This window comes from Gorilla gorilla, chromosome 1 (genome assembly GCF_029281585.2).
Source record: "Gorilla gorilla gorilla isolate KB3781 chromosome 1, NHGRI_mGorGor1-v2.1_pri, whole genome shotgun sequence".
Classification (NCBI taxonomy): domain Eukaryota; kingdom Metazoa; phylum Chordata; class Mammalia; order Primates; family Hominidae; genus Gorilla; species Gorilla gorilla.
The window spans coordinates 176,503,728-176,529,780 of NC_073224.2; the positions used below are offsets into that span (position 1 = coordinate 176,503,728).

General features: G+C 38.3%; 1 protein-coding gene across 4 annotated transcripts in view; it reads left to right on the top strand.

The window, feature by feature from the left end:
- ITGB3BP (integrin subunit beta 3 binding protein) overlaps positions 1 to 26,053 on the top strand; it is an 89,448-nt gene that overhangs the window by 39,505 nt on the left and 23,890 nt on the right. For all 4 annotated transcript variants that reach the window (XR_008672331.2, XM_019019220.3, XM_063698098.1 and 1 more), the window contains exon 4: positions 12,024 to 12,093. Coding sequence is in view for 3 of the 4 variants with exons in the window: in XM_019019220.3 (XP_018874765.2) it covers positions 12,024 to 12,093 (70 nt within the window). In the remaining variant the exon portion in view is untranslated. The remainder of the gene's footprint in view (positions 1 to 12,023; positions 12,094 to 26,053) is intronic.

A 26,053-nucleotide genomic window follows, 5' to 3' on the forward strand; every position in this document is an offset into this window, starting at 1 on the left:
ATTAGCAAGTTTATCTAATGAGCTGTGGTCAAAAAGATATAATACCCATATAATAAAGCACATATAGAACGTTCACAAAAATGTAACCAGCTTGGAGTTACAGAGGAAGTCTCACTGTACTAAAAATTACAGTCATACAGCTCACACTCTAAAATTTCATACAATTAGGAATCAATAATGAAAAGGCAGCCCTCCAAAAATTTTAACCTGTATGTTTGGAAACCAAGAAACTTCTAAATAATTCATTGATCAGAAAAATTATAATGGAAAGTATAAAATATTTAAAATTGAATGATAATGAAAACATGTCAGCACTTAGAGGAAAAATTTATACCTACATTATACTAAAGCAGTTCTTGGTGGAAGCTTTATACAGTCGTCCCTTCCTATCTGGGGAATTGGTTACTGGATCCCACTCAGTTTCCAAGATCCACAGACTCTCAAGTCCCTTGTAGAAAATAGTATAGTATTTGCATATAACCAATACACCCTCCTATATACTTTAAATTATCTCAGGATTACTTATATACCTAATACAATGTAAGTGCTATGGAAATAGTTGTTATACTGTATTGTTTAGGGAATTATGACAAGGAAAAGTCTGTATATGTTCAGTACAGATGCAACCATCCTTTTTTTAAACAAAGTATTTTTGATCCATGGTTGGTTGAATCCACAGATGTGGAATCCACTAATACAGAGGGCCAACTGTACTTACAAATGCATATACAGGCCTGTGTCACTTAACAATGGGGATACCTTCTGAGAAAAGCATTGTTTGGTGATTTTGTCATTGTGTGAACATCATAGATTGTACTTACACAAACCTAGATGGCATAGCCTACTACACATTTATGCTATATGGTATAGCCTTTTGTTCCTAGGCTGCAAACCTATACAGTGGACTACTGAATACCATAGGCAATCAAAACATAATGGTATTGGTGTATTTAAACATATCTGAGTAGAAAAGGTACAGTAGAAATATGGTGTTTATAATCTTATGAGACCACTGTCATATATGTGGTTTGTCACTGACCAAAATGTTGTTATACTGCTCATAACTGTATTTAAAAAGGAAGAATGATTGAAGACTATTGAGTCAAGCATTCAACTCAGAATGACTGAAAAGGAACAACATAATGAACCCCCCAAAGTAGAAAGGAAATAATGATATGAAGATAAATTATAAATTGAAAACAGGGCAATAATAAAAGCAACAAATCAAAAGCTGGTTCTTAGAAAAGTCTAATGAAATGTTAGCCCTCTGGCAAGACTGATTTTTTTTCAAGTAGCAGAAGGAGCAAACAATATCTAAAAGAGCTGATAAACTAATATACTATCTCCTTAAACCTGTGATGAGCAATCTGAGGTGTGGGCCAAATGCTAAACATTTTTATTATTGTGAAAGAACTAGTCAAATATCTTACCCTGTAAAATGTAGATCAATAATATTAATCTCAATCTTTTCATGGAAGGGCTTATGCTTTTAAATACTTTTCAGCTTTTAAATATGACAAGGTTTAATATTTCTAAGAATAACACTTAAATCAGTTATCAGACTGTCAAGTACCCAGTCAACACAAAGTAATCTGAATGAAAGATGTAAAAACCTGTATTTTTGTTACTGCTTCCCAAATATTACTGTTTTAGTAGATTAAAAAGTGATTTCAATTTTCTCAGCGATAACCTTCTATTCAATAATGTAAGTAATATTTTAAGAATATTATTATATTTCTATCTATGGGACTTAATAAAGGTATTTTCATTTTGAGTGAAAAAGAACCATTCAGCCGGGCGCAGTGGCTCACGCCTGTAATCGCAGCACTTTGCGGGGCTGAGGTGGGCAGATCACCTGAGGTCAGGAGTTTGAGATTAGCCTGGCCAACATGGCAAAACCCAGTCTCTACTAAAAATACAAAAATTAGCCAGGCGTGGTGGTGCACGCCTGCAGTCCCAGCTACTCGGAAGGCTGAGGCAAGAGAATCACTTGAACCCGGGAGGCGGAGGTTGCATTAAGCAGAGATCGCACCACTGCTTTCCAGGCTGGGCTGGCAAAGTGAGACTCTGTCTCAAAAAAAAAAAAAAAAAAAAAAAATTTAACATTGTTATTTTTTGTGAGTTGATCCTCCAAAGAGGTTATTTACCCTCCACTCTATTAATATTAATTTAATTTGGTTTATTAAAAGAATAGCAGGACTGTATCAGTATCTCATTCACCTCTTTACCTACAGGCCTCAACTTGATCTACATGCAAGTAACCTTTTTAGAAAGAAGTTACTAACTTTTGTTTGACCACCTTGAACAAATCACTTGAACCTCTGTGGATCAAGGTTTTTCCAACTCTTAACTTTTGGTTTGAGACCAAAATGATTGCCTATAGTATTTATCAACTATAAAGTATGGGTACCTAGAAGCAGCATTATACCAGCCTAAACCTGTTTGGACTTTACATTAATCTTTTTTTTTTTTTTTTTTTTTTTTGAGATGGAGTCACTCTGTCACCCAGGCTGGAGTGCAGTGGCGTGATCTCGGCTCACTGCAACCTCTGCTTCCCAGGTTCAAGCGATTCTCCTGTCTCAGTCTCCCAAGTAGCTGAGATTACAGGCACACACCACCAGGCCCGGGTAATTTTTTGTATTTTAGTAGAGACGGGGTTTCACGGTGTTGACCAGGCTGGTCTGAAACTCCTGAGCTCAGGCAATCCACCCGCCTCAGCCTCCCAAAGTGCTAGGATTACAGGCATGAGCCACCGCACCCAGCCTACATTGATCTATTAATAAGCATCGCATCATGGTTAAGAGCACAGTCTTCAGCTAAATGTCTGGGTTTCAATCCTCACTCACTAACTTTATGGGCTGGGATAAGTTTGTAACCATTCTGTACTTCTATTTTGTCATCTGTAAAATGGGAACAAGAGTGACTATGTCAGAGTTGTGCAAGTTAATTAGATATCATATGTAACATATTTAAAGCAATGCCTGGCCCTAATTAATACCATGTGTTAGCCGTTGTCATCACTATTGATTGTGCTTCCAAGTATTAACAATTTGTTGAAAGCTATCTTCATTTGTTAGGGAAAGAGCTCCCTGGAGCCTTACCAGAAAGCTCAAATACAATTATGAATGTAGTTCAGATTCAGTGATGGTACATTTATCACCAATGTTTTGTGAAACTGCACTTGAAGAGAGTCAAATACACAAGTGTTTGTTCACTTTTACATATAATCTCACAAGAAAAATACCATATAGACTCTATAGTGCTTTTGTATATGTTCATTGTGCTTACTTTTTTTAATAGAATGGAATGAAATAAAGGAAAGTAATTATTAAGTAACTGGAAAACTCATTTACTACATTTACTACTCAATATGTTGTATTACTCAACAGTCTAGTAACTGATCTAAGTATTACTCTTAGAAATATTAAAACTCTTCATATTTAACAGCTGAAAATTATTTAAAATCATAAGTCCTTCCATGAGAAGACTGAGGTTAATAGTATTGATCCACATTTTTACAGGGTGAGATATTTGACTAGTTCTCTTATAATAAAAATATTTAGAAAGGCATTGAATACCTAGTGAAAATTCAAATAACATTCTTTACTATTTATTACCTAACATTTTTTGCTATTAGTGCTGAAATGTGAAAATGAATTACAAGTTAAAGGAGCAAAGTAATTTTAATACTTAATTTTGGAGCCTTACTGAATGCAAACAGCATAGTACAAAATTCAGGAAACTAGTATTGACCTTTAGGCAAAGATTTTCTGAAATAAAGGTTTAGGGAGGAGGAGCCAAGATGGCTGAATAGGAACAGCTCCGGTCTACAGCTCTCAGCGTGAGTGACGCAGAAGACGGGTGATTTCTGCATTTCCATCTGAGATACCGGGTTCATCTCACTAGGGAGTGCCAGACAGTGGGCGCAGGCCAGTGGGTGCGCGCACCGTGCGCGAGCCGAAGCAGGGCGAGGCATTGCCTCACCTGGGAAGCGCAAGGGGTCAGGGAGTTCCCTTTCTGAGTCAAAGAAAGGGGTGACGGACGCACCTGGAAAATCGGGTCACTCCCACCCGAATATTGCGCTTTTCAGACCGGCTTAAAAAACGGCGCACCACGAGACTATATCCCACACCTGGCTCGGAGGGTCCTACGCCCACGGAATCTCGCTGATTGCTAGCACAGCAGTCTGAGATCAAACTGCAAGGCGGCAGCGAGGCTGGGGGAGGGGCGCCCGCCATTGCCCAGGCTTGCGTAGGGGGAGGGGCGCCCGCCATTGCCCAGGCTTGCGTAGGTAAACAAAGCAGCCAGGAAGCTCGAACTGGGTGGAGCCCACCACAGCTCAAGGAGGCCTGCCTGCCCCTGTAGGCTCCACCTCTGGGGGCAGGGCACAGACAAACAAAAAGACAGCAGTAACCTCTGCAGACTTAAAAGTCCCTGTCTGACAGCTTTGAAGAGAGCAGTGGTTCTCCCAGCACGCAGCTGGAGATCTGAGAACGGGCAGACCGCCTCCTCAAGTGGGTCCCTGACCCCTGACCCCCGAGCAGCCTAATTGGGAGGCACCCTCCAGCAGGGGCACACTGACACCTCACACGGCAGGGTATTCCAACAGACCTGCAGCTGAGGGTCCTGTCTGTTAGAAGGAAAACTAACAAACAGAAAGGACATCCACACCGAAAACCCATCTGTACATCACCATCATCAAAGACCAAAAGTAGATAAAACCACAAAGATGGGGAAAAAACAGAACAGAAAAACTGGAAACTCTAAAACGCAGAGCACCTCTCCTCCTCCAAAGGAACGCAGTTCCTCACCAGCAACGGAACAAAGCTGGATGGAGAATGATTTTGACGAGCTGAGAGAAGAAGGCTTCAGACGATCAAATTACTCTGAGCTACGAGAGGACATTCAAACCAAAGGCAAAGAAGTTGAAAACTTTGAAAAAAATTTAGAAGAATGTATAACTAGAATAACCAATACAGAGAAGTGCTTAAAGGAGCTGATGGAGCTGAAAACCAAGGCTCGAGAACTGCGTGAAGAATGCAGAAGCCTCAGGAGCCGATGCGATCAACTGGAAGAAAGGGTATCAGCAATGGAAGATGAAATGAATGAAATGAAGCGAGAAGGGAAGTTTAGAGAAAAAAGAATTAAAAGAAATGAGCAAAGCCTCCAAGAAATATGGGACTATGTGAAAAGACCAAATCTACGTCTGATTGGTGTACCTGAAAGTGATGGGGAGAATGGAACCAAGTTGGAAAACACTCTGCAGGATATTATCCAGGAGAACTTCCCCAATCTAGCAAGGCAGGCCAACGTTCAGATTCAGGAAATACAGAGAACGCCACAAAGATACTCCTCGAGAAGAGCAACTCCAAGACACATAATTGTCAGATTCACCAAAGTTGAAATGAAGGAAAAAATGTTAAGGGCAGCCAGAGAGAAAGATCAGGTTACCCTCAAAGGGAAGCCCATCAGACTAACAGCGGATCTCTCGGCAGAAACCCTACAAGCCAGAAGAGAGTGGGGGCCAATATTCAACATTGTTAAAGAAAAGAATTTTCAACCCAGAATTTCATATCCAGCCAAACTAAGCTTCATAAGTGAAGGAGAAATAAAATACTTTACAGACAAGCAAATGCTGAGAGATTTTGTCACCACTAGGCCTGCCCTAAAAGAGCTCCTGAAGGAAGCGCTAAATATGGAAAGGAACAACCGGTACCAGCCACTGCAAAATCATGCCAAAATGTAAAGACCATCGAGACTAGGAAGAAACCGCATCAACTAATGAGCAAAATCACCAGCTAACATCATAATGACAGGATCAAATTCACACATAACAATATTAGCTTTAAATGTAAATGGACTAAATTCTCCAATTAAAAGACACAGACTGGCAAGTTGGATAAAGAGTCACGACCCATCAGTGTGCTGTATTCAGGAAACCCATCTCACATGCAGAGACACACATAGGCTCAAAATAAAAGGATGGAGGAAGATCTACCAAGCAAATGGAAAACAAAAAAAGGCAGGGGTTGCAATCCTAGTCTCTGATAAAACAGACTTTAAACCAACAAAGATCAAAAGAGACAAAGAAGGCCATTACATAATGGTAAAGGGATCAATTCAACAAGAGGAGCTAACTATCCTAAATATATATGCACCCAATACAGGAGCACCCAGATTCACAAAGCAAGTCCTGAGTGACCTACAAAGAGACTTAGACTCCCACACATTAATAATGGGAGACTTTAACACCCCACTGTCAACATTAGACAGATCAACGAGACAGAAAGTCAACAAGGATACCCAGGAATTGAACTCAGCTCTGCACCAAGCAGACCTAATAGACATCTACAGAACTCTCCACCCCAAATCAACAGAATATACATTTTTTTCAGCACCACAACACACCTATTCCAAAATTGACCACATAGTTGGAAGTAAAGCTCTCCTCAGCAAATGTAAAAGAACAGAAATTATAACAAACTATCTCTCAGACCACAGTGCAATCAAACTAGAACTCAGAATTAAAAATCTCACTCAAAGCCGCTCAACTACATGGAAGCTGAACAACCTGCTCCTGAATGACTACTGGGTACATAACGAAATGAAGGCAGAAATAAAGATGTTCTTTGAAACCAACGAGAACAAAGACACAACATACCAGAATCTCTGGGACGCATTCAAAGCAGTGTGTAGAGGGAAATTTATAGCACTAAATGCCCACAAGAGAAAGCAGGAAAGATCCAAAATTGACACCCTAACATCACAATTAAAAGAACTAGAAAAGCAAGAGAAAACAAATTCAAAAGCTAGCAGAAGGCAAGAAATAACCAAAATCAGAGCAGAACTGAAGGAAATAGAGACACAAAAAACCCTTCAAAAAATCAATGAATCCAGGAGCTGGTTTTTCGAAAGGATCAACAAAATTGATAGACCGCTAGCGAGACTAATAAAGAAAAAAAGAGAGAAGAATCAAATAGACACAATAAAAAATGATAAAGGGGATATCACCACAATCCCACAGAAATACAAACTACCATCAGAGAATACTACAAACACCTCTACACAAATAAACTAGAAAATCTAGAAGAAATGGATACATTCCTCGACACATACACTCTCCCAAGACTAAACCAGGAAGAAGTTGAATCTCTGAATAGACCAATAACAGGAGCTGAAATTGTGGCAATAATTAATAGTTTACCAACCAAAAAGAGTCCAGGACCAGATGGATTCACAGCTGAATTCTACCAGAGGTATAAGGAGGAACTGGTACCATTACTTCTGAAACTATTCCAATCAATAGAAAAAGAGGGAATCCTCCCTAACTCATTTTATGAGGCCAGCATCATTCTGATACCAAAGCTGGGCAGAGACACAACAAAAAAAGAGAATTTTAGACCAATATCCTTGATGAACATTGATGCAAAAATCCTCAATAAAATACTGGCAAACCGAATCCAGCAGCACATCAAAAAGCTTATCCACCATGATCAAGTGGGCTTCATCCCTGGGATGCAAGGCTGGTTCAATATATGCAAATCAATAAATGTAATCCAGCATATAAACAGAGCCAAAGACAAAAACCACATGATTATCTCAATAGATGCAGAAAAAGCCTTTGACAAAATTCAACAACCCTTCATGCTAAAAACTCTCAATAAATTAGGTATTGATGGGATGTATTTCAAAATAATAAGAGCTATCTATGACAAACCCACAGCCAATATCATACTGAATGGGCAAAAACTGGAAGCATTCCCTTTGAAAACTGGCACAAGACAGGGATGCCCTCTCTCACCGCTCCTATTCAACATAGTGTTGGAAGTTCTGGCCAGGGCCATGAGGCAGGAGAAGGAAATAAAGGGTATTCAATTAGGAAAAGAGGAAGTCAAATTTTCCCTGTTTGCAGATGACATGATTGTTTATCTAGAAAACCCCATTGTCTCAGCCCAAAATCTCCTTAAGCTGATAAGCAACTTCAGCAAAGTCTCAGGATACAAAATCAATGTACAAAAATCACAAGCATTCTTATACACCAACAACAGACAAACAGAGAGCCAAATCATGAGTGAACTCCCATTCACAATTGCTTCAAAGAGAATAAAATACCTAGGAATCCAACTTACAAGGGACGTGAAGGACCTCTTCAAGGAGAACTACAAACCACTGCTCAAGGAAATAAAAGAGGATACAAAGAAATGGAAGAACATTCCATGCTCATGGGTAGGAAGAATCAATATTGTGAAAATGGCCATACTGCCCAAGGTAATTTACAGATTCAATGCCATCCCCATCAAGCTACCAATGACTTTCTTCACAGAATTGGAAAAAACTACTTTAAAGTTCATATGGAACCAAAAAAGAGCCCGCATCGCCAAGTCAATCCTAAGCCAAAAGAACAAAGCCAGAGGCATCACACTACCTGACTTCAAACTATACTACAAGGCTACAGTAACCAAAACAGCATGGTACTGATACCAAAACAGAGATATAGATCAATGGAACAGAACAGAGCCCTCAGAAATAACGCCGCATACCTACAACTATCTGATCTTTGACAAACCTGAGAAAAACAAGCAATGGGGAAAGGATTCCCTATTTAATAAATGGTGCTGGGAAAACTGGCTAGCCATATGTAGAAAGCTGAAACTGGATCCCTTCCTTACACCTTATACAAAAATCAATTCAAGATGGATTAAAGATTTAAACGTTAGACCTAAAACCATAAAAACCCTAGAAGAAAACCTAGGCATTACCATTCAGGACATAGGCGTGGGCAAGGACTTCATGTCTAAAACACCAAAAGCAATGGCAACAAAAGCCAAAATTGACAAATGGGATCTAATTAAACTAAAGAGCTTCTGCACAGCAAAAGAAGCTACCACCAGAGTGAACAGGCAACCTACAGAATGGGAGAAAATTTTTGCCACCTACTCATCTGACAAAGGGCTAATATCCAGAATCTACAATGAACTCAAACAAATTTACAAGAAAAAAACAAACAACCCCATCAAAAAGTGGGCAAAGGACATGAACAGACACTTCTCAAAAGAAGACATTTATGCAGCCAAAAAACACATGAAAAAATGCTCATCATCACTGGCCATCAGAGAAATGCAAATCAAAACCACTATGAGATACCATCTCACACCAGTTAGAATTGCAATCATTAAAAAGTCAGGAAACAACAGGTGCTGGAGAGGATGTGGAGAAATAGGAACACTTTTACACTGTTGGTGGGACTGTAAACTAGTTCAACCATTGTGGAAGTCAGTGTGGCGATTCCTCAGGGATCTAGAACTAGAAATACCATTTGACCCAGCCATCCCATTACTGGGTATATACCCAAAGGACTATAAATCATGCTGCTATAAAGACACATGCACACGTATGTTTATTGCGGCATTATTCACAATAGCAAAGACTTGGAACCAACCCAAATGTCCAACAATGATAGACTGGATTAAGAAAATGTGGCACATATACACCATGGAATACTATGCAGCCATAAAAAATGATGAGTTCATGTCCTTTGTAGGGACATGGATGAAATTGGAAACCATCATTCTCAGTAAACTATCGCAAGAACAAAAAACCAAACACCGCATATTCTCACTCATAGGTGGGAATTGAACAATGAGATCACATGGACACAGTAAGGGGAATATCACACTCTGGGGACTGTGGTGGGGTGGGTGGAGGGGGGAGGGATAGCACTGGGAGATATACCTAATGCTAGATGACGAGTTAGTGGGTGCAGCGCACCGGCATGGCACATGTATACATATGTAACTAACCTGCACAATGTGCACATGTACCCTAAAACTTAAAGTATAATAAAAAAAAAAAAAGAAAAAGAAATAAAGGTTTAAGGTACAATTTGGGTTTTCATTTGTGGTTTTCCACAAAACGTTCATTTTCAGCTTTTTTTTAGAGACAGATTTTATTACTCTAAAACTCTCTAAAATCATAATATATTGTTATTCTTTTCCCCTTACATTCTTTACTAAATTTTTAACCATATTAATTTATTCTGTTTGGAACTTAAGGATAAAGACTTGTCAAATAAGGCATAGTTCATAAACAAGAGAAATAACTAGTGCTTTAACAAAATTTCTGTAAGTTTTTTCTCCTTTCGCCATTAGAGACTATTTTGGGGTAACAATTTAATTGTGATAGGTTTTTTTTGTTTTTGTTTTTGTTTTTGTTTTTTTTTTGAGGAAGACATAGGTCCAAAGTAACAATGAGAGGAATTATTATTAATCAGTTTCTGAACCAGTGGACTCAATGAAATTGAGTTTCGTTTGACTGTTTTTCATTAGTGGTGAACAGTTTGGGTTATTCATTCATTTGCTTGTTCATTCATTCAATAAACATCAAAAGCCAGTATATTTAAGACACTGAAAATCTTAACTCTACTAACGTGTCCTCAAATACTTGCTAATTATATATCAAATGTGTTTAAAGTACATAGTGTATATGGTAGTATAAAGTACTCTAGAACAAACAACTAAATAGCTCATAAAACAGTTATCTACTTGACCATTGGTAAGTACAAACATTATGTTCTACTAGAGCTATAAAATCAAACAAACTTACATTTCAACCCAGTGGGCATATGAAGGATTGTGACTTAGTTACATCCTATGTCTTCACATGTGCATCTGTCAATTTGTGAAACTTGTAAAAGTTTAGATAAGCCATGACCTTGGATAACTACATGGCATTTTAAATGGAAGGTAACCATTTATTTATTTTATTGTTATCTTAAATAAATAATGAGTGATATACTTAGATCTTTCCAAGGATTTACTAAATAAATACGCATTTAAAGATTCAGGTCCTCAAAAAATTTAAATAAAACTACCATATGACCCAGCAATCCCACTACTGAGTATATATTCAAAGGATATTAAATCAGTATGTCAAAGAAATATGTGGACTCCCATGTTCATTGCACCATTATTCACAATAGCTTAGATACTGAATCAACCTAAGTGCCCATGAACAGATGAATGGATAAAGAAAATATGGTATATATACTCAGTGGAATGCTCTTAACCTTTAAAAAGAGGGAAATCCTGCCACTCGGGACAACATGAATGAACCTGGAGAATATTATGTTAAGGGAAGTAAGCCAGGCACAGAAAGTCACATACCACATGATCTCACTTATAAGTGGGATCTAAAAAAGTCAAAATCATAGAACAGAAAATAGAATGGTGACTACCAAGGTCTGCTGGTCGGGAGGGCCGAGTGATTGGGAACATGTTGACCAAATGATAAAAAATTTCAGCTAAACAGGAGGAACAAGTTCAATTATTGTATAATTGACTGTAATTAATAACAACATATTATATACTTGAAAATTGCTGAGAGAGCAGACTTTCAGTGTTCATACCACAAAAAATGATAAGCATGTAAGGTAATAGATATGTTAACTAGTTTGATTTAGCCATTTCACAATATCTATATATTTCAGAACATGTTATACACTGTAAATATTGTGTCAGTTTAAAAATAAAATTAAAAGGTACTTTTACCCCTAAAATCAAATTTATTTTACAATGATATTACGAGGAACTTAACTATTTTCTGAGTGTCGGTATCACCAATCCCTTGTTGTTAACTTGAGAAAAAAAATAAAGGTGGAATAATGCAAACTGGAAGCCTTTATATGATATCATTGATTAAAATATTTGATGAAAGTATCCTTTATCTAATAAAGTTTACTAATGCATTTTAACCTAATTGTAGAATCATATTGGATTTCTCTTTAATATACCAACCTTCAGTGGAAATTTTATTCAAAAGATTATTTTTTCTTATATGGTATTGTGAGTAAGAAATTAGGAAAATGGGAAATGAAAAAAAACAAAATAGGATACTTTTTCTTTGCCCACCTCCCTTCCATTTGTCCACCTTTTTACTTTCTATTTAAAATTTGACAAACTAAATTCTATTTAAAATTTGATGATTTCTCCTTTAACTTTGTCATTTTCTTTATTACACATATATAGAAAAGAGAAAAAAATTGAATCACCCCAGTTTAACTGAAAGCAAAGAATCTACAACAAAAGACAATGATGAGTAAGTTTGTTACGTTTGAAATTATATATGTGTATCTTGCAGAAAGATGTTCATATTTGTTAAAGTGACCGTTTAAAAGCATTTATTTGTAGAAATTAATAGTTTATACCTGACCTGAAATATTCTTTCTTAAGTAAGTAGAATACCTTAGTTGTGATGTGGTTTGTGATATTCTATAATGGTTATATATGATGCCTTAATTTTAATACTCATTGAGCCCAGTTCTCCGAGCCTATGCATAATAGACCAGCTCAGGGTAAAACTGAGGAAGACACTTATTTCAGATTTACATGGATGGAGAAGTAATGCGTGGTTTAGGAACAAAGTGTCTTAACAAATAGCTGGTTCAGGATGGAGCTAGAAACAGTGAAGCCAGCAGAGTGAGAGATCTAGAGGAACCTGGAAGGCCTACATGCGAGCAACCAATCATTTTCAAATTGTCCTGCTGGTGGTTCCTTTGAATGAAGACATTATCTGCAGAAAGCTACTGTCTACGTAGGAAAAACCTGGGAAGAATACAGATGGCTCTCCATGTCTGTGTATTACACATTTGTGGATTCAACCAATGACAGATTGAAAATATTTTGAGAAAAAAATGAATGGTTGCATCTGTCCTGAACATATACAAACTTTTTTTCTTGCCATTATTTCCTAAACCAATATAGTATAACAACTATTTATATAGCATTTACATTGTGTTAGGTATTATAAGTAATCTAGAGATGATTAAAGTATATGGGAGGATATGCATAGGTTATATGCAGATACACCATTTTATATAGGAGACTTGAGCCTCCATGGATTTTGGTATCTGCAGGAGTCCTGGAACCAATTCTCCACAGATATTGAGGGACAGCTGTATTGGTATCTTCTTCCTGGAAGGATTGAATTAAGCAGAACAGGGGTTAAATTTTCAAAGTAGTGCATATGTTTAGTTCATTTACCATTTCAGTGTATCTTCTATGTACCACACCAATGGACACTAAAGAGTAAAGATAAGGAAAATGAAGTTTTCCCCATTGGGAGCTTATGATCTTTTTTTTTTTTTCTCTGAGAGTCTCACTCTGTTGCCCAGCCTGGAGCACAATGGTGTGAGCGCCATTCAGTGCAGCCTTAACCTCCTGGGTTCAAGCAATCCTCCCACCTCAGCCTCCTGTGTAGCTGAGACTACAGGTCCACGCCACCACGCCCTACTAATTTTTGTGTATTTTTTCAGAGACGGAGTTTCGCCATGTTACCCAGGCTAGTATCGAACCCCTGGGCTCAAGCGACCCACTCGCCCAGGCCTCCCAAAGTGCTGGGATTACAGGTGTGAGATACTGCATGCAGCCTGGGAGCTTATGATCTTATGCTGTAAGTTAATATACCTTCCTCAATTTAGAAATGGGTTATGTTTACAAATGTTTTTGGAGTCATTTACATGGAACTCAGAATGCATTTTCCATGCAAATAGTGTTTTAATCTGTGGCTACAGCCCCAAGTCAGGGCACAGATCTATTTATTTCATAATATAGCTGAACTATATAGTTTTGATAGTAGTCCAGATTAAAAGATGTGGAAACTGAGTGCCATTTAAAATACTTTAGGGACAAAGAGAAGAGTTTTTCAAAGAAGCCTCATTGTTTGGCATCTCCTACATCTGTCCTCTGTTTGCTTTTAGTAGCTGTTTTCCCTTGACATGCTGCTCCTCCAGCTCCAAATATTTGCGTGTTTCAGTCTTTTCTGCCCCACAGATATTTTTGTTGTAAATTATTTCTTCCTACTCCTAATCAAAGCTTTTGTTTCCTCAGTGAACTGATCTCAACTAGATATTAACAGGAAAGCATTCTTTTTTGTTTAACTTATTTAATGTTTTTTAACATAGGAAATATATGTACACAGGAAAAAGTTCAAATTATACAAAAGGATATACAGTGAAAGCAAGTAGCAAGTAAAAATTTATAAATTACAGATAATCTTGTATTTGACAGCAGGTGCCTGCTAAACCAAATTAATTTCTGGTGCAGTTATATAAAATGTAAATAGGCAGCAAAGGAGGAAATGTTTTTGGACAAAAGTGATACCAGATAATCAAGCCTGTTGTTTTTCTCCCTGAATCAGCTCCACTTAAACTTAATAGTGTCTTTCCTTCTTTCTTCTTGTAAACCCATCAATTTATTTAGAGCTTAGACTTTTAAAACAATAGCTCCCATGGCAGTGGGCTTCAAGGAGCAAGGGGAAGAGCAAGAACCATTGTTATGAGTCACATAGGAATTTGCCTATGTTTATTTAGTTTATTAATTTCTCTCCATATTTGTTTCTAAAGATCTCTGTTATTTAAGTATATCACTCCATGAATTGGTGTTATAATTAGTGAGTTTAAGTAAGAGCTGAGACATTTTACAACATATAAAAATAATAGGCCGGGTGCCCATTATTATCTACTAAAAATACAAAAATTAGCTGGGCATGGTGGCAGGCGCCTGTGGTCCCAGCTACACAGGAGGCTGAGGCAGGAGAATCACTTGAACCCGGGATGGGGAGGTTGCAGTGAGTTGATATCGTGCCACTGTACTACAGCCTGGGTGACAGAGCAAGACTCTGTCTCAAAAAAAAAAAGTATTTCTATCAGGAGACTGAGGAAAGAAGATTGCTTGAGACCAGGAGTTCAGGGCTGTAGTACACTGTGATCCCTCCTGTAAATAGCTGCTGCACACCAGCCTAGGTAACACAGTGAGACCATCTCTTAAAAAAAAAAAGAAAAAAAAAGAAAATGATGTGTTTCTTTTTTTTTTTTTCGAGACAGTGTCTTGCTGTGTCACCCAGTCTGGAATGCAATGACGCAATCTCATCTCACTGCAACCTCCGCCTCCTGGGCTCAAGCTGTTCTCCTGCCTGAGCCTCCCTATTAGCTGAGATTGCAGGCACCCGCTACCATGCACGGCTAATTTTTGTATTTTTAGTAGAGACCGGGTTCTGCCTTCTTGGCCAGACTAGTCTCGAACTCCTGACCTCAGGTGATCTGCCCGCCTCAGCCTCCTAAAGTGCTGGGATTACAGGCGTGAGCCTCCGCACCTGGCCAGGATGCATTTCTGATTGTTTTTTTCATTCATTAAAATAACTCAGTTCTAGCTAATAAAGCCATTTTTATCTTTAGTAATAGGTTCTTTATTCCATTTGCTTAGATTTCTTTTATTTTTTAAAACCACTGCATAAAGACTTGGATTTTTTGTTTTTCTTAAGAAACAGAATCATGCTCTGTCACCCAGGCTGAAGTGCAGTGGCACAATCATAGCCCACTATAACCTTAACCTCCTGAGCTCAAGTTATCCTCCCACCTCAGCCTCCTGAGTAGCTAGAAGTACAGGTATGTTACTACCCCTGGCTAATTCTTTTATTTTTTTGTAGAGATGTTTTCTTGCCATGTTGCCCAGGCTGAACTTGCACTCCTGGGCTAAAGCGATCCTCTTGCCTCAGCCTGAAGACTTGGATTTTGTAAATCTCAATTAAATGGAATATTGCCAGGCATGGTGGTTCATGCCTGTAATCCTAGCACTTTGGGAAACTGAGGCAAGCAGTTTGCTTGAGCCCAGGAGTTTGAGACCGGCCTGGGCAACATGGCCAGACCCTGTCTCTACAAAATTTTTTTTTAAATTAGGTGGGTGTGGTTGTGCACACCTGTGATCCCAGCTACTTGGGAGGCTGAGGTGGGAGGATCACTTGAGCCTAGGAGGTTGAGGCTGCAGTGAGCTGTGATAATGTCACTACTCTCCAGCCTAAGCGACCGGGTGAGACCTCATCTCAATCAATCAGTGAATCAATCAATAAACAACATTTCACATTTGTGGATCAGTTTTAAATGATCATAACATTTTATGTTTTGTTTTGGCAATATTCTTTTTTTTTTTTCTTTGCAAAAATATCATAGCTAGGGGAGATACCAGAGACGAAGCAAGGCATCTGCTTCTAGAATAATTCCTGTAGCTTCAGTACCTTGATGGAGTCACTGTAGATTCAGTGTTTGGTCCTACACTATACAAATTTAGAAACTCACCATGAGATGTTGAAGCATAAGGAATTAATGAATACTAAGCAGCCTTAGGACAAACCGAAAAATAATGGAAATGCCAATTTATTATGAGAACTTTATTGATATCAGTAGTTTTCTCAGGACAGCCTCTTCTGAAAGTCAGTCTGTTCAGATTTAAAAAAAAAAAAAAAAGTTATTCACTTTGTGAGGCTGAGGTGGGCAGATGACGAGGTCTAGGAGCTTGAGACCAGCCTGGCCAATATGGTGACACCCCATCCCTACTAAAAATACAAAAATTAGCCAGGCATGGTGGCTTGCACCTGTAGTCCCAGCTACTCAGGAGGCTGAGGCAGAAGAATCCCTTGAACCCAGGAGGCGGAGCTTGCAGTGAGACGAGATGGTGCCACTGCACTCCAGCCTGGGTGACAGAGTGAGACTCCATCTCAAAAAAAAAGTTATTTAAAGATATTCCACAATCTAAGAAGTAGAATTAAGGGAGTAAGAAGTTTTAACAGATACCTTCATTTAGCTGAATTAGTTGTATATATCCTTTTCTCTACAAAAGATAGCACTGTTATTTGTTATCAGTATGGGAAAAATTTTATCTGGACCCTTACCCTCACACCATGCACAAAAATCAATTCCAGGTGGATTGGAAGTCTGAATATGAAAGGTAAAAGAATAAAACTTTTAGGGGCTGGGCACGACGGCTTATGCCTGTAATCCCAGCACTTTGGGAGGCTGAGGTGGGCAGATCATGAGGTCAGGAGATAGAGACCATCCTGGCTAACACAATGAAACCCTGTATCTATTAAAAATATAAAAAAATAGCCAGGCATGGTGGCGGGCACCTGTAGTCCCAGCTACTTGGGAGGCTGAGGCAGAAGAATGGCGTGAACTTGCAGTGAGCCGAGATCGCGCCACCACTGCACTCCAGCCTGGGTGACAGAGCGAGACTCCGTCTCAAAAAAAAAAAAACTTTTAGAGGACTGGACCTTGGATTAGGCAAAATGCCAACAATAAAAGGGAAAAAATGGATAAATTAAACAGCTTTAAAAGTCCTTTTTATAAAAAGAAACTTTTTAGAGTGTGAAAGTACAGCCCAGTGTGAAAAGATTTGCAAGACAATCCAATAGAAAAATGGGCAAAAGACTTTAATTGGCACTTCACAAGAGCAGATTTTCATGTAAACCAGCAAACATATGAAAAGGTACTCAGCTGGAAAGTGTCATCTGGGAAAATGCAAATTAAAACCTCCATGAAGCACCACTACATCCTCACTAGAATGCTGAAAATAGAAAAGAAGGAAAATACTGGGTAGATCTTCTGGAGTGAGGATGTGGAACAACTGGAACTCAAATAAACTGCTGGTGGGAGTATAAGTAGATGAAAACCACTTTGGGAAACTGTTTGGCAACATCTAAACCAGGATATATGCATACCTTATGGCACAGAAATTCCACTTCAGGGTATATACCCAACAGAAGTGTATACATATATTTACCCAAAGACAAATACCATAATGATCATTGCAGTCTAATTCCTAGTCACCTCAAATTTGAAAATATCCAGATGTCCATCAACAGTCAAATGGATAAACAAATTATGGTATTTATCTAATGGACTACAGTGAAAATTATCTATAGCTAACAACAGTGGCTGAATATCACAAACATAATGTTGGATGTGGAAAAAACTAGACACAAAAGGTTTCATAGTGTATAATTCCATTTGTATGAAGTACAAAAATAACCAAAACTAATCAATACTGCTAAAAGTTAGTAGTTATTCTTAGTTTCTGGGATGTTGTCAGTGTTCTGTTTCGTGATCTGGGTACTAACTGCAATTGAATGAGCTGTACACTTATGTGTACCCTTGTCTCTTCTTTTATTTCTATACTAATAGACTCCCAAACTCTCATGTAAATGAAGTCTTGTGCCAAGACCAGCTCAGTCAGGGAGACCCTAACCCAGTGGCGCTAGAGGAATTAAAGACACACACACAGAAATATAGAGGTGTGAAGTGGGAAATCAGGGGTCTCACAGCCTTCAGAGCTGAGAGCCCCAAACAGAGATTTACCCACGTATTTATTAACAGCAATCTAGTCATTAGCATTGTTTCTATAGATATTAAATTAACTAAAAGTATCCCTTATGGGATGGGCTGAATTAAAGGAATTAAAGGAATAGGTTGGGCTAGTTAACTGCAGCAGGAGCATGTCCTTGAGGCATAGATCGCTCATACTATTGTTTGTGGCTTAAGAATGCCTTTAAATGGTTTTCTGCCCTGGGCGGGCCAGGTGTTCCTTGCCCTCATTCCGGTAAACCCACAACCTTACAGCGTGGGCGTTACGGCCATCATGAACATGTCACAGTGCTGCAGAGATTTTGTTTATGGCCAGTTTAGGGCCAGTTCATGGCCAGATTTTGGGGGACTTGTTCCCAACAGTCTTGAACAACACCAGCAATTTTTTCAGACATGTTATATGATTAAGTAGATTTTTAACTTTTGGACTGCATGGCCTTGTCTGGGACATTTTCCAAACTGTATTCTATAGGACATTTGTATCTTTAGATATGCCCATAAGTGTTCATGGGGTTAAAACATAATTTTGGGTCAGGCATGGTGGGTCACGCCTGTAATCCCAACACTTTGGGAGGCCAAGGCGGGCAGATCACCTGAGGTCGGGAGTTCGAGACCAGCCTGACCAACATGGAGAAACCCCGTCCCTAGTAAAAATGCAAAAATTAGCTGGGCGTGGTGCACATGTCTGTAATCCCAGCTACTCGGGAGGCTGAGGCAGGAGAATTGCTTGAACCCAGGAGGCAGAGGTTGTGGTGAGCCGAGATCGTGCCATTGTGCTCCAGCCTGGGCAATAAGAGCAAGACTCTGTCTCAAAAAAAAAAAAATAATAATAATAATAATAATAATTTATGGTCAAATAGGTATAAGTAAAGGAGATATCTCCATCTTAAGGATTTACAAAGCATAGTAAGTAAACATGGGTAATAATAGCTAGTAATTATTGAATATTTGCCATGTCTTAGGCATATATTATCACATTTAATCCTCTTAACAACCCAGTGAGGTAGATAGTATTATTATCCTAACAAAGGTGAAGAAACTGACATTTAGAGAGGTAAAATAACAGCTTAAGCTCACAAAGCTTTATGTTGGGCAGACTTTTTTTTTTTTTTTTGAAACAGAGTCTCACTCTGTTGCCAGGCTGGATTGCACTGGCACGATCTTGGTTCACTGCAACCTCCACCTCCCTGGTTCAAGCAATCCTCCTGCCTCAGGCTCCCGAGTAGCTGGGACTACAAGCACACACCACCACGCCCACCTTATTTATTTATTTTGAGACAGAGTTTTGCTCTTATTGCCCAGGCTGAAATGCGATGGCACGATCTCTGCTCACTGCAACCACCACCTCCTGGGTTCAAGTAATTCTTCTGCCTCAGCCTCCTGAGTAGCTGGGATTACAGGCATGCGCAACCACGCCTGGCTAATTTTGTATTTTTAGTAGAGATGGGGTTTCTCCATGTTGGTCGGGCTGGTCTCGAACTCCCTACCTCAGGTGGTCCGCCCGCCTCGGCCTCCCAAAGTGCTGGGATTACAGGCGTAAGCCACCACGCCTGGCCAATTTTTTGTATTTTTAGTAGAGACAGGCTTTCACCATGTTGGCCAGGATGGTCTCGATATCTTGACCTTGTGACCCGCCTGCCTCGGCCTCCCAAAGTGCTGGGATTACAGGCGTGAGCCACCGTGCCCAGCTGCAGACTTCTTTTAATCATTGTACTAGAGTAACTGACACTATGGTTTACTATCTTATTTTGTCTGCCCAGCATCTCTTCCTGCTGGGATTAACATTATTTAAATCACTCGTTACCCCATTCCAATAATGTGGCTCTTTATTTAAAGACTACCAAAGTCTTACATGACCCTACCCTGGACAGTTGATTGGTCCAGGGGTAGGCACCTGACCTAAACACAGTCAGTCAGTTATTTCACAGAATTTATAAAATTGGAAGTAGGAAAAGAGACTGCTTCTCAGATGGAGATCTTCAAGCAAAGATGATACTGGCAGCCATGTTTTTTACCATGTATTAATAGATGAACTGGTTTGCAGTGAGAGAGAAAGAAGCCCATAGCCAGAGAGAAGAGAGGCATTAGGCAGGGTCCTGTTTGTCTTCTGGCTTCTTTCTGTTGCTCCTTAAGCCTTGCTCAACCTCAGCTTCCCTTTGATTATGGGAGATACTCTAGTATCCCTCCAATAAGTGCCCCCTTTTTGTCTTAAAAGATAAATATGTTTACCTTCAGTCATTTACCAATAAAAGAAGATACAGTATGTAAGATTACTTCAGGGTTTCTCAATCTCAGCACTGTTGACATTTGGGTTGGGTAATTCTTTTTGGTAGAGGCTGTCCTATACATTATAGATTGCTTAACAACATCCTTGGCCCCTACCCATTAGATAAGTTGTTAGAACACAGTGTGGTATTATGATGGCCAGTATGACCTATAGATATGTCTAATAGAGTCTATAAAACTAGAAGATACAGTGGCTCATTCCTGTAATCTCAGCATTTTGGGAAGCCAAGGTAGGAGGATCGCTTGAGCCCAGAAGTTCAAGGCCAGCCTGAGCAACATAGCGAGACTCCATCTCTACATTCAATCAATCAATCAATCAATCAATCAATCAATCAATCAGCAAGCAAGCAAGCTAGATGTGGTGGTGTGCCTGTAGTCCCACTACTCGAGAGGCTGAGGTGGGAGGATCACTAGGGCCCAGGAGGTCGAGGCTGCAGTGAGTGGTGATCATGCCAATGCACTGTAGCCTGGGTGGCAGAGCGAGACCCTGTCTCAAAAAAAAGAAAAAAAAACCCTAGAAAATAACTATAATTTAGAAAGCAAGATGCTTTTTAAATACATTCTTAGCCAGTTAGAACAAATAATCTATTTTCTGATATAAGAACACTAAATGTTAATGATTATAAACTACTACAAAACAAGTTTCTAAATAAATTTTCTTATTTGCAAAAGCTAGTGAATAGTCAATATCCATCACTGGCCTGTAATCCCAGGACTTTAGGAGGCCAAGGAGGGAGGATCACTTGAGGCAAGGAGTTAGAGACCAGCCTGGGCAACAAAATGAGACCCCATCTCTACAAAAAATAAAAAAATGAGCCGAGCATGGTAGTGTGCACCTGTGGACCCAGCTACATAGGAGGCTGTTTGGAGAATCATTTGAGCCCAGGAGGTGGAGGCTGACATCTGCAAGCCGAAAGAGCCATGGCCTTGGAAGGGCCATAAATTCCACCACACTCTTGGTGGCTCTCACCCTGCAGCTTGGAGAAGGCGCAGTACTTCATTACCACTAATATAAATAATGTTTGTAAAATTCTTACCTAATAAAACATTTAGGACAGGCATGTCTGCTTACAGGTAAGGTATTTTTTGTCTGTTAAAACTAGTCTGTAGCTTGTTTCATGAATGCTTTGTCAAATTATGGAAGTTAAAGTGCAATGATATTTGAAGACTATAAGTGATGGTGTATCTTGTTTCTAATAAGATAAAACTTTTTGCCTTTGTTTTATCTTATTAGGGAGTTATATGTCAGTGTTTGAAACATGCTGTGTGGTATAATAGGTTTAAAATAAATTCTTTAAAAGAGGAATACTGAAACTAGCCTTGTAGATATGTCTGGTGCATGTGATGAAACCTACAGCTTTATTGGGGTTGGTGGCAATGCCCTGCTGGCTAACTTTCAAGTGACTGGGTTTTTTAAGTTTGGCAAATACAAAATTCTGAAATTGGGTTTTCCTTTAGAAATGTGTAGGGTCAGGGGAGGATGTCCTAACCGTATGTTGTGATCATATGTAGTTTCATCCAGTGTTCCACATGTGTGACTGCTGTTTCTGAGAGAAGTTTCCAAAATATCACCATTTTTCAGAACTGAATAAACGTATTGCCAAGAGGCTTTCCTTAGGAATGAAACGTATCCGGGTAAATGTAAACAAAATTGTCTCTGTCTTGACAGTACCAAAGTTCACATAAAAGGTGAAAGCTCCTGGATCAATGCCATGGCTCCATGGAAGGCGATGGATAGTAGATAACATATTAAAATATCTATCTGTAACACTAATTTGTTACCATTATGAATCCTTTCAGCTGCATTTGAGGAAAAAGTAGTTGGCTATTTAGAAGTGTGTACATCATTGTTAGTCATTCTTACAGATAAAAACATCTTGGATCAGCCCACTCTGTCCACTCTTATAGGCTACAGAGAAAAGTCATAATTGGTGTCAATACAAGTTGATGGTTTCCAATCTTAAAAAAAAAATTTAATTAAAATAAATAAAAAATAAATGTTAAATGCAGTAAAACTACAAATTTGAATAGAAACATGACTCAAATCATTTTTACAAATACATAGTTTTGTTTATTCAAACCAAAATCTTGAGACCCTTAAAAGCACAAAATTTATGAAGTAGAGTTCATGGAGAAAAGATGCTTAAGAACTGCAAACAAAATTTCCCACTGGGGCTGGACGTGGTGGCTCACACCTATAATCCCAGCACTTTGGGAGGTCAAGTCAAGCAGATCACTTGAGTTCAGGAGTTCAAGCCTGAGCAACATAGGGAGATCCCATCTCTACAAAAATTTTTTTTTTTTAATAGCAAGCCTGGGTGGTACACGCTTGTAGTCCCACTACTGAGGAAGCTGAGACAGGAGGATCACTCCAGCGCAGCAGATTGCACTCTAGCCTGGGAGACAGAAAAATACCCTATCAAGAAAAAAAAAAAAAAAATCCTACGGGTAAAATATCTATAAATACCTTTTGTAAGCTTTTAACAGTTTAGAGACATTTTTTAAACTTTAGATTCTTAAATAATTTTAAATTAACAGAAAATTTGCAAGAATATTAAAAAGAATTCCTGAACACTCCCCCAGAGTCGCAAATTGTTAACATTTTGTCACATGTACTTTCATTCTCTTTCACACATGTGCACACACATACATAGGTACTCAAACTTTTCTGAATATTTGAGAAGTTGCAGACATCCTTTTTTACTGCTAAATCCTTCAGTGTGTATTTCCTAAGAATAATATTATTTAACCATAGGAAAAATATTAAAATCAGGAAATTTAACATTGATATAATTACTGTTATCTAGTGTATAGTCCAAATTCAAATTTTCCCAGTAATGTTCTTTATTGCAATTTTTCTTTTGATGCAGGATTCAATCCAAGATTACATAAATAGTTCTTGAAGTTTCCTTCAATCTAGAACAATTTTTTTAACCTTTTATTGTCTTCTCTGACAGTGATATTTTTAAATAGTGTAGACTGTTTTTTGTACGTCATTCCTCAGTTGTGTTTGCCTGATATTTTGTCATTATTCATGTTATGTATTTTGGGGCAAAAATATAGAAGAATGTTGAATTACATCAAGAGATATTTTGTCCTATTATTGATGAATTTTAATCATTTGATTACAGTGATGTTCAGCAGGTTTATCTACTATAAAAGTAATCATTTTCCCTTTGTAATTAATAAGTACTTTGTGGGGAGGTACTTTGTCATGTTTCACCCAGTAGTTTTAACATACATTGATGATTCTTGCCTGAGTCAGTTATTACTGTAATGATTGCCATAGTCATAATTTTCTAACTCCATCATATCTATATTTATTAGTTGACCTTCTGCTGGTTGGCCGTTTAAAAATTCATCTGTTCATAGTGATACAAGGTTTTTCCTTGACTTCCCCTTTTCCATATTTCTATCCCATCTCAAATCTAAATCTCTGTCTCCTAAGAGCAGCAATAAATTTGCACATTTGCTTAATCCTACATCATACACAAAATACTTGCAGAATTCCCATGCTCACAGCACTGCTAAAAACAAACCTGCAAAGCATTCAAGATTTGTTTGCAGTTTTTTGTCTTTAAAGATATATAGTCAAATTACTGTTTTCAAAAATTATTTGGATTAGTTCTTCATCTGAAGAAGTATTCATTTGAAATAGTTTTCTTGTTCGTGAATTTTACTTTTTTCTCATCCTTTTTGACTTTTTAAAATGAGATAAGCCATTAATATGGTTCTAAAAGTCAGAACTGTTGCCAAAAAAGGATACTCAGAGTAGTGTTAATCCCTCCCTCATTCCTTCTACCTATTTCCTGTGGGTAACCAAATTCATTAGTTTCTTATTTACCTTTCCTATGTTTATTTCCATAAAATTAAGCAGTTTCATTTATTTTTTCTTATTTTTTTATACAGATAAGGTGGCACACCATATGTACTCTTTTCACTTTGCCTTTTTTACTGATGAATACGTCCTGAAATCAATTCCTATTGATCAGTTTGGAGAATTTTAAATGTAAGAATCCTCTCAACAGGAAAATACAGTTCCATGTTCTAGGTTTAAAAATGTTTTTTTCTTCACAGAACAAGTAGTTAATGGCATGTCAATAAAGCCCATTTGTAAAAAAACAGCTACACATTAATATTTTATGTGAACTTCCATATCCTTTATGTTTTGCAAGGAATATATATAATTTACTGCGATTGGCTTTTCTTCCTCTTGGCAATTTGCTGCTGCTGTAGCTGGCATTGCTATGAAAATGCAGTAATGGTGACTGTCCTGTAAGTTTTATTTTCAGATAATTGTAGATTTACTTGCCATTGTGAGAAGTAAAACAGAGACATCATGTATATTGTTTTCCTAGTTTCCCAACATAACATCTTACAAAACTGTAGTACAATATCACAACCAGGAGACTGACATTGACTCAATCCACTGATCTTATTCATATTTCCTGTTTTGCAATGAACTCATTTGTGTGTGTGTATTTAGTTCTGTGCAATTTTATCACGTGTAGATTCTTGTATCTACCACTGTAGTTATGTTACAGAACAGTTCCATCACCGCGAGGATCCCACCTGTTGTATAGGACTTTTTTTTTTTTTTTTTGAGACAGATTTTCGCTCTTGTTGCCCATGCTGGAGTGCAATGGCATGATCTTGGCTCACTGCAACCTCCACCACCTGGGTTCAAGTGATTCTCCTGCCTCAGCCTCCCAAATAGCTGGGATTATAGGTGCACACCACCACCATGCCCGGCTAGTTTTTGTATTTTTAGTAGAGACGGGGTTTCACCATGTTGGCCAGGGTGGTCTTGAAGTCCTGACCTCAGGTGATCCACCCACCTCGGCCTTCCAAAGTGCTGGGATTATAGGCATGAGCCACTGTGCCCAGCCTAGGACTTATTTTTAGTCACTAGCTCATTCTCTCTTACAGGCAGAAGAGTAACTTTTTTAGATGTGTATTTTTTGTTATTTCTGCACTAACCCAAATAAAATCTTTTTAATAGTAGTGAGTTATGCCAGAACTGGTTTTTTAAAAATTTTTGTTGTTTTGTTTTGCATTATGTATGCAATTTAATTGTGACAACCACTGGTCAGTATTCTAAATTCCTCTTAACTGCTCAAATGATGGTCTCTAGGGATAAGTTAGTTGAAAATGTTTATCAGAATCTTAGGATGAAGATATAAGCCTATATTCCATATTAGGCCTATTCTGTAGGTGAGCAAAGGCTAAGAGGAAAGCCAATCTTAAAAAGAGAATTATTTTCAACTGTTTAAAATTTTAGATATGGAAGACTGAAAGCTTTCCCCTAAAGATCAGGAGCAAAACAAGGACACCTGCTTTCACCACTGGTGTTCAACATTGTATTGGAAATTCTAGCCAGAGCAATTAGATAAGAAAAAGAAATAAAAGTCATTTAAATTGGAAGGGAAAAAGTAAAACAATCTTTATTTGAAGACAAGATGATTCTCTATAGAGAAAATCCCAAGAGTGCACAAGAAGCTACTAGAGCTACTAAATAGAGTCAAAAAAAGTTTCAGGGTATAAGATCAACACACAAAAATCAGTTTCCATATACCTGTA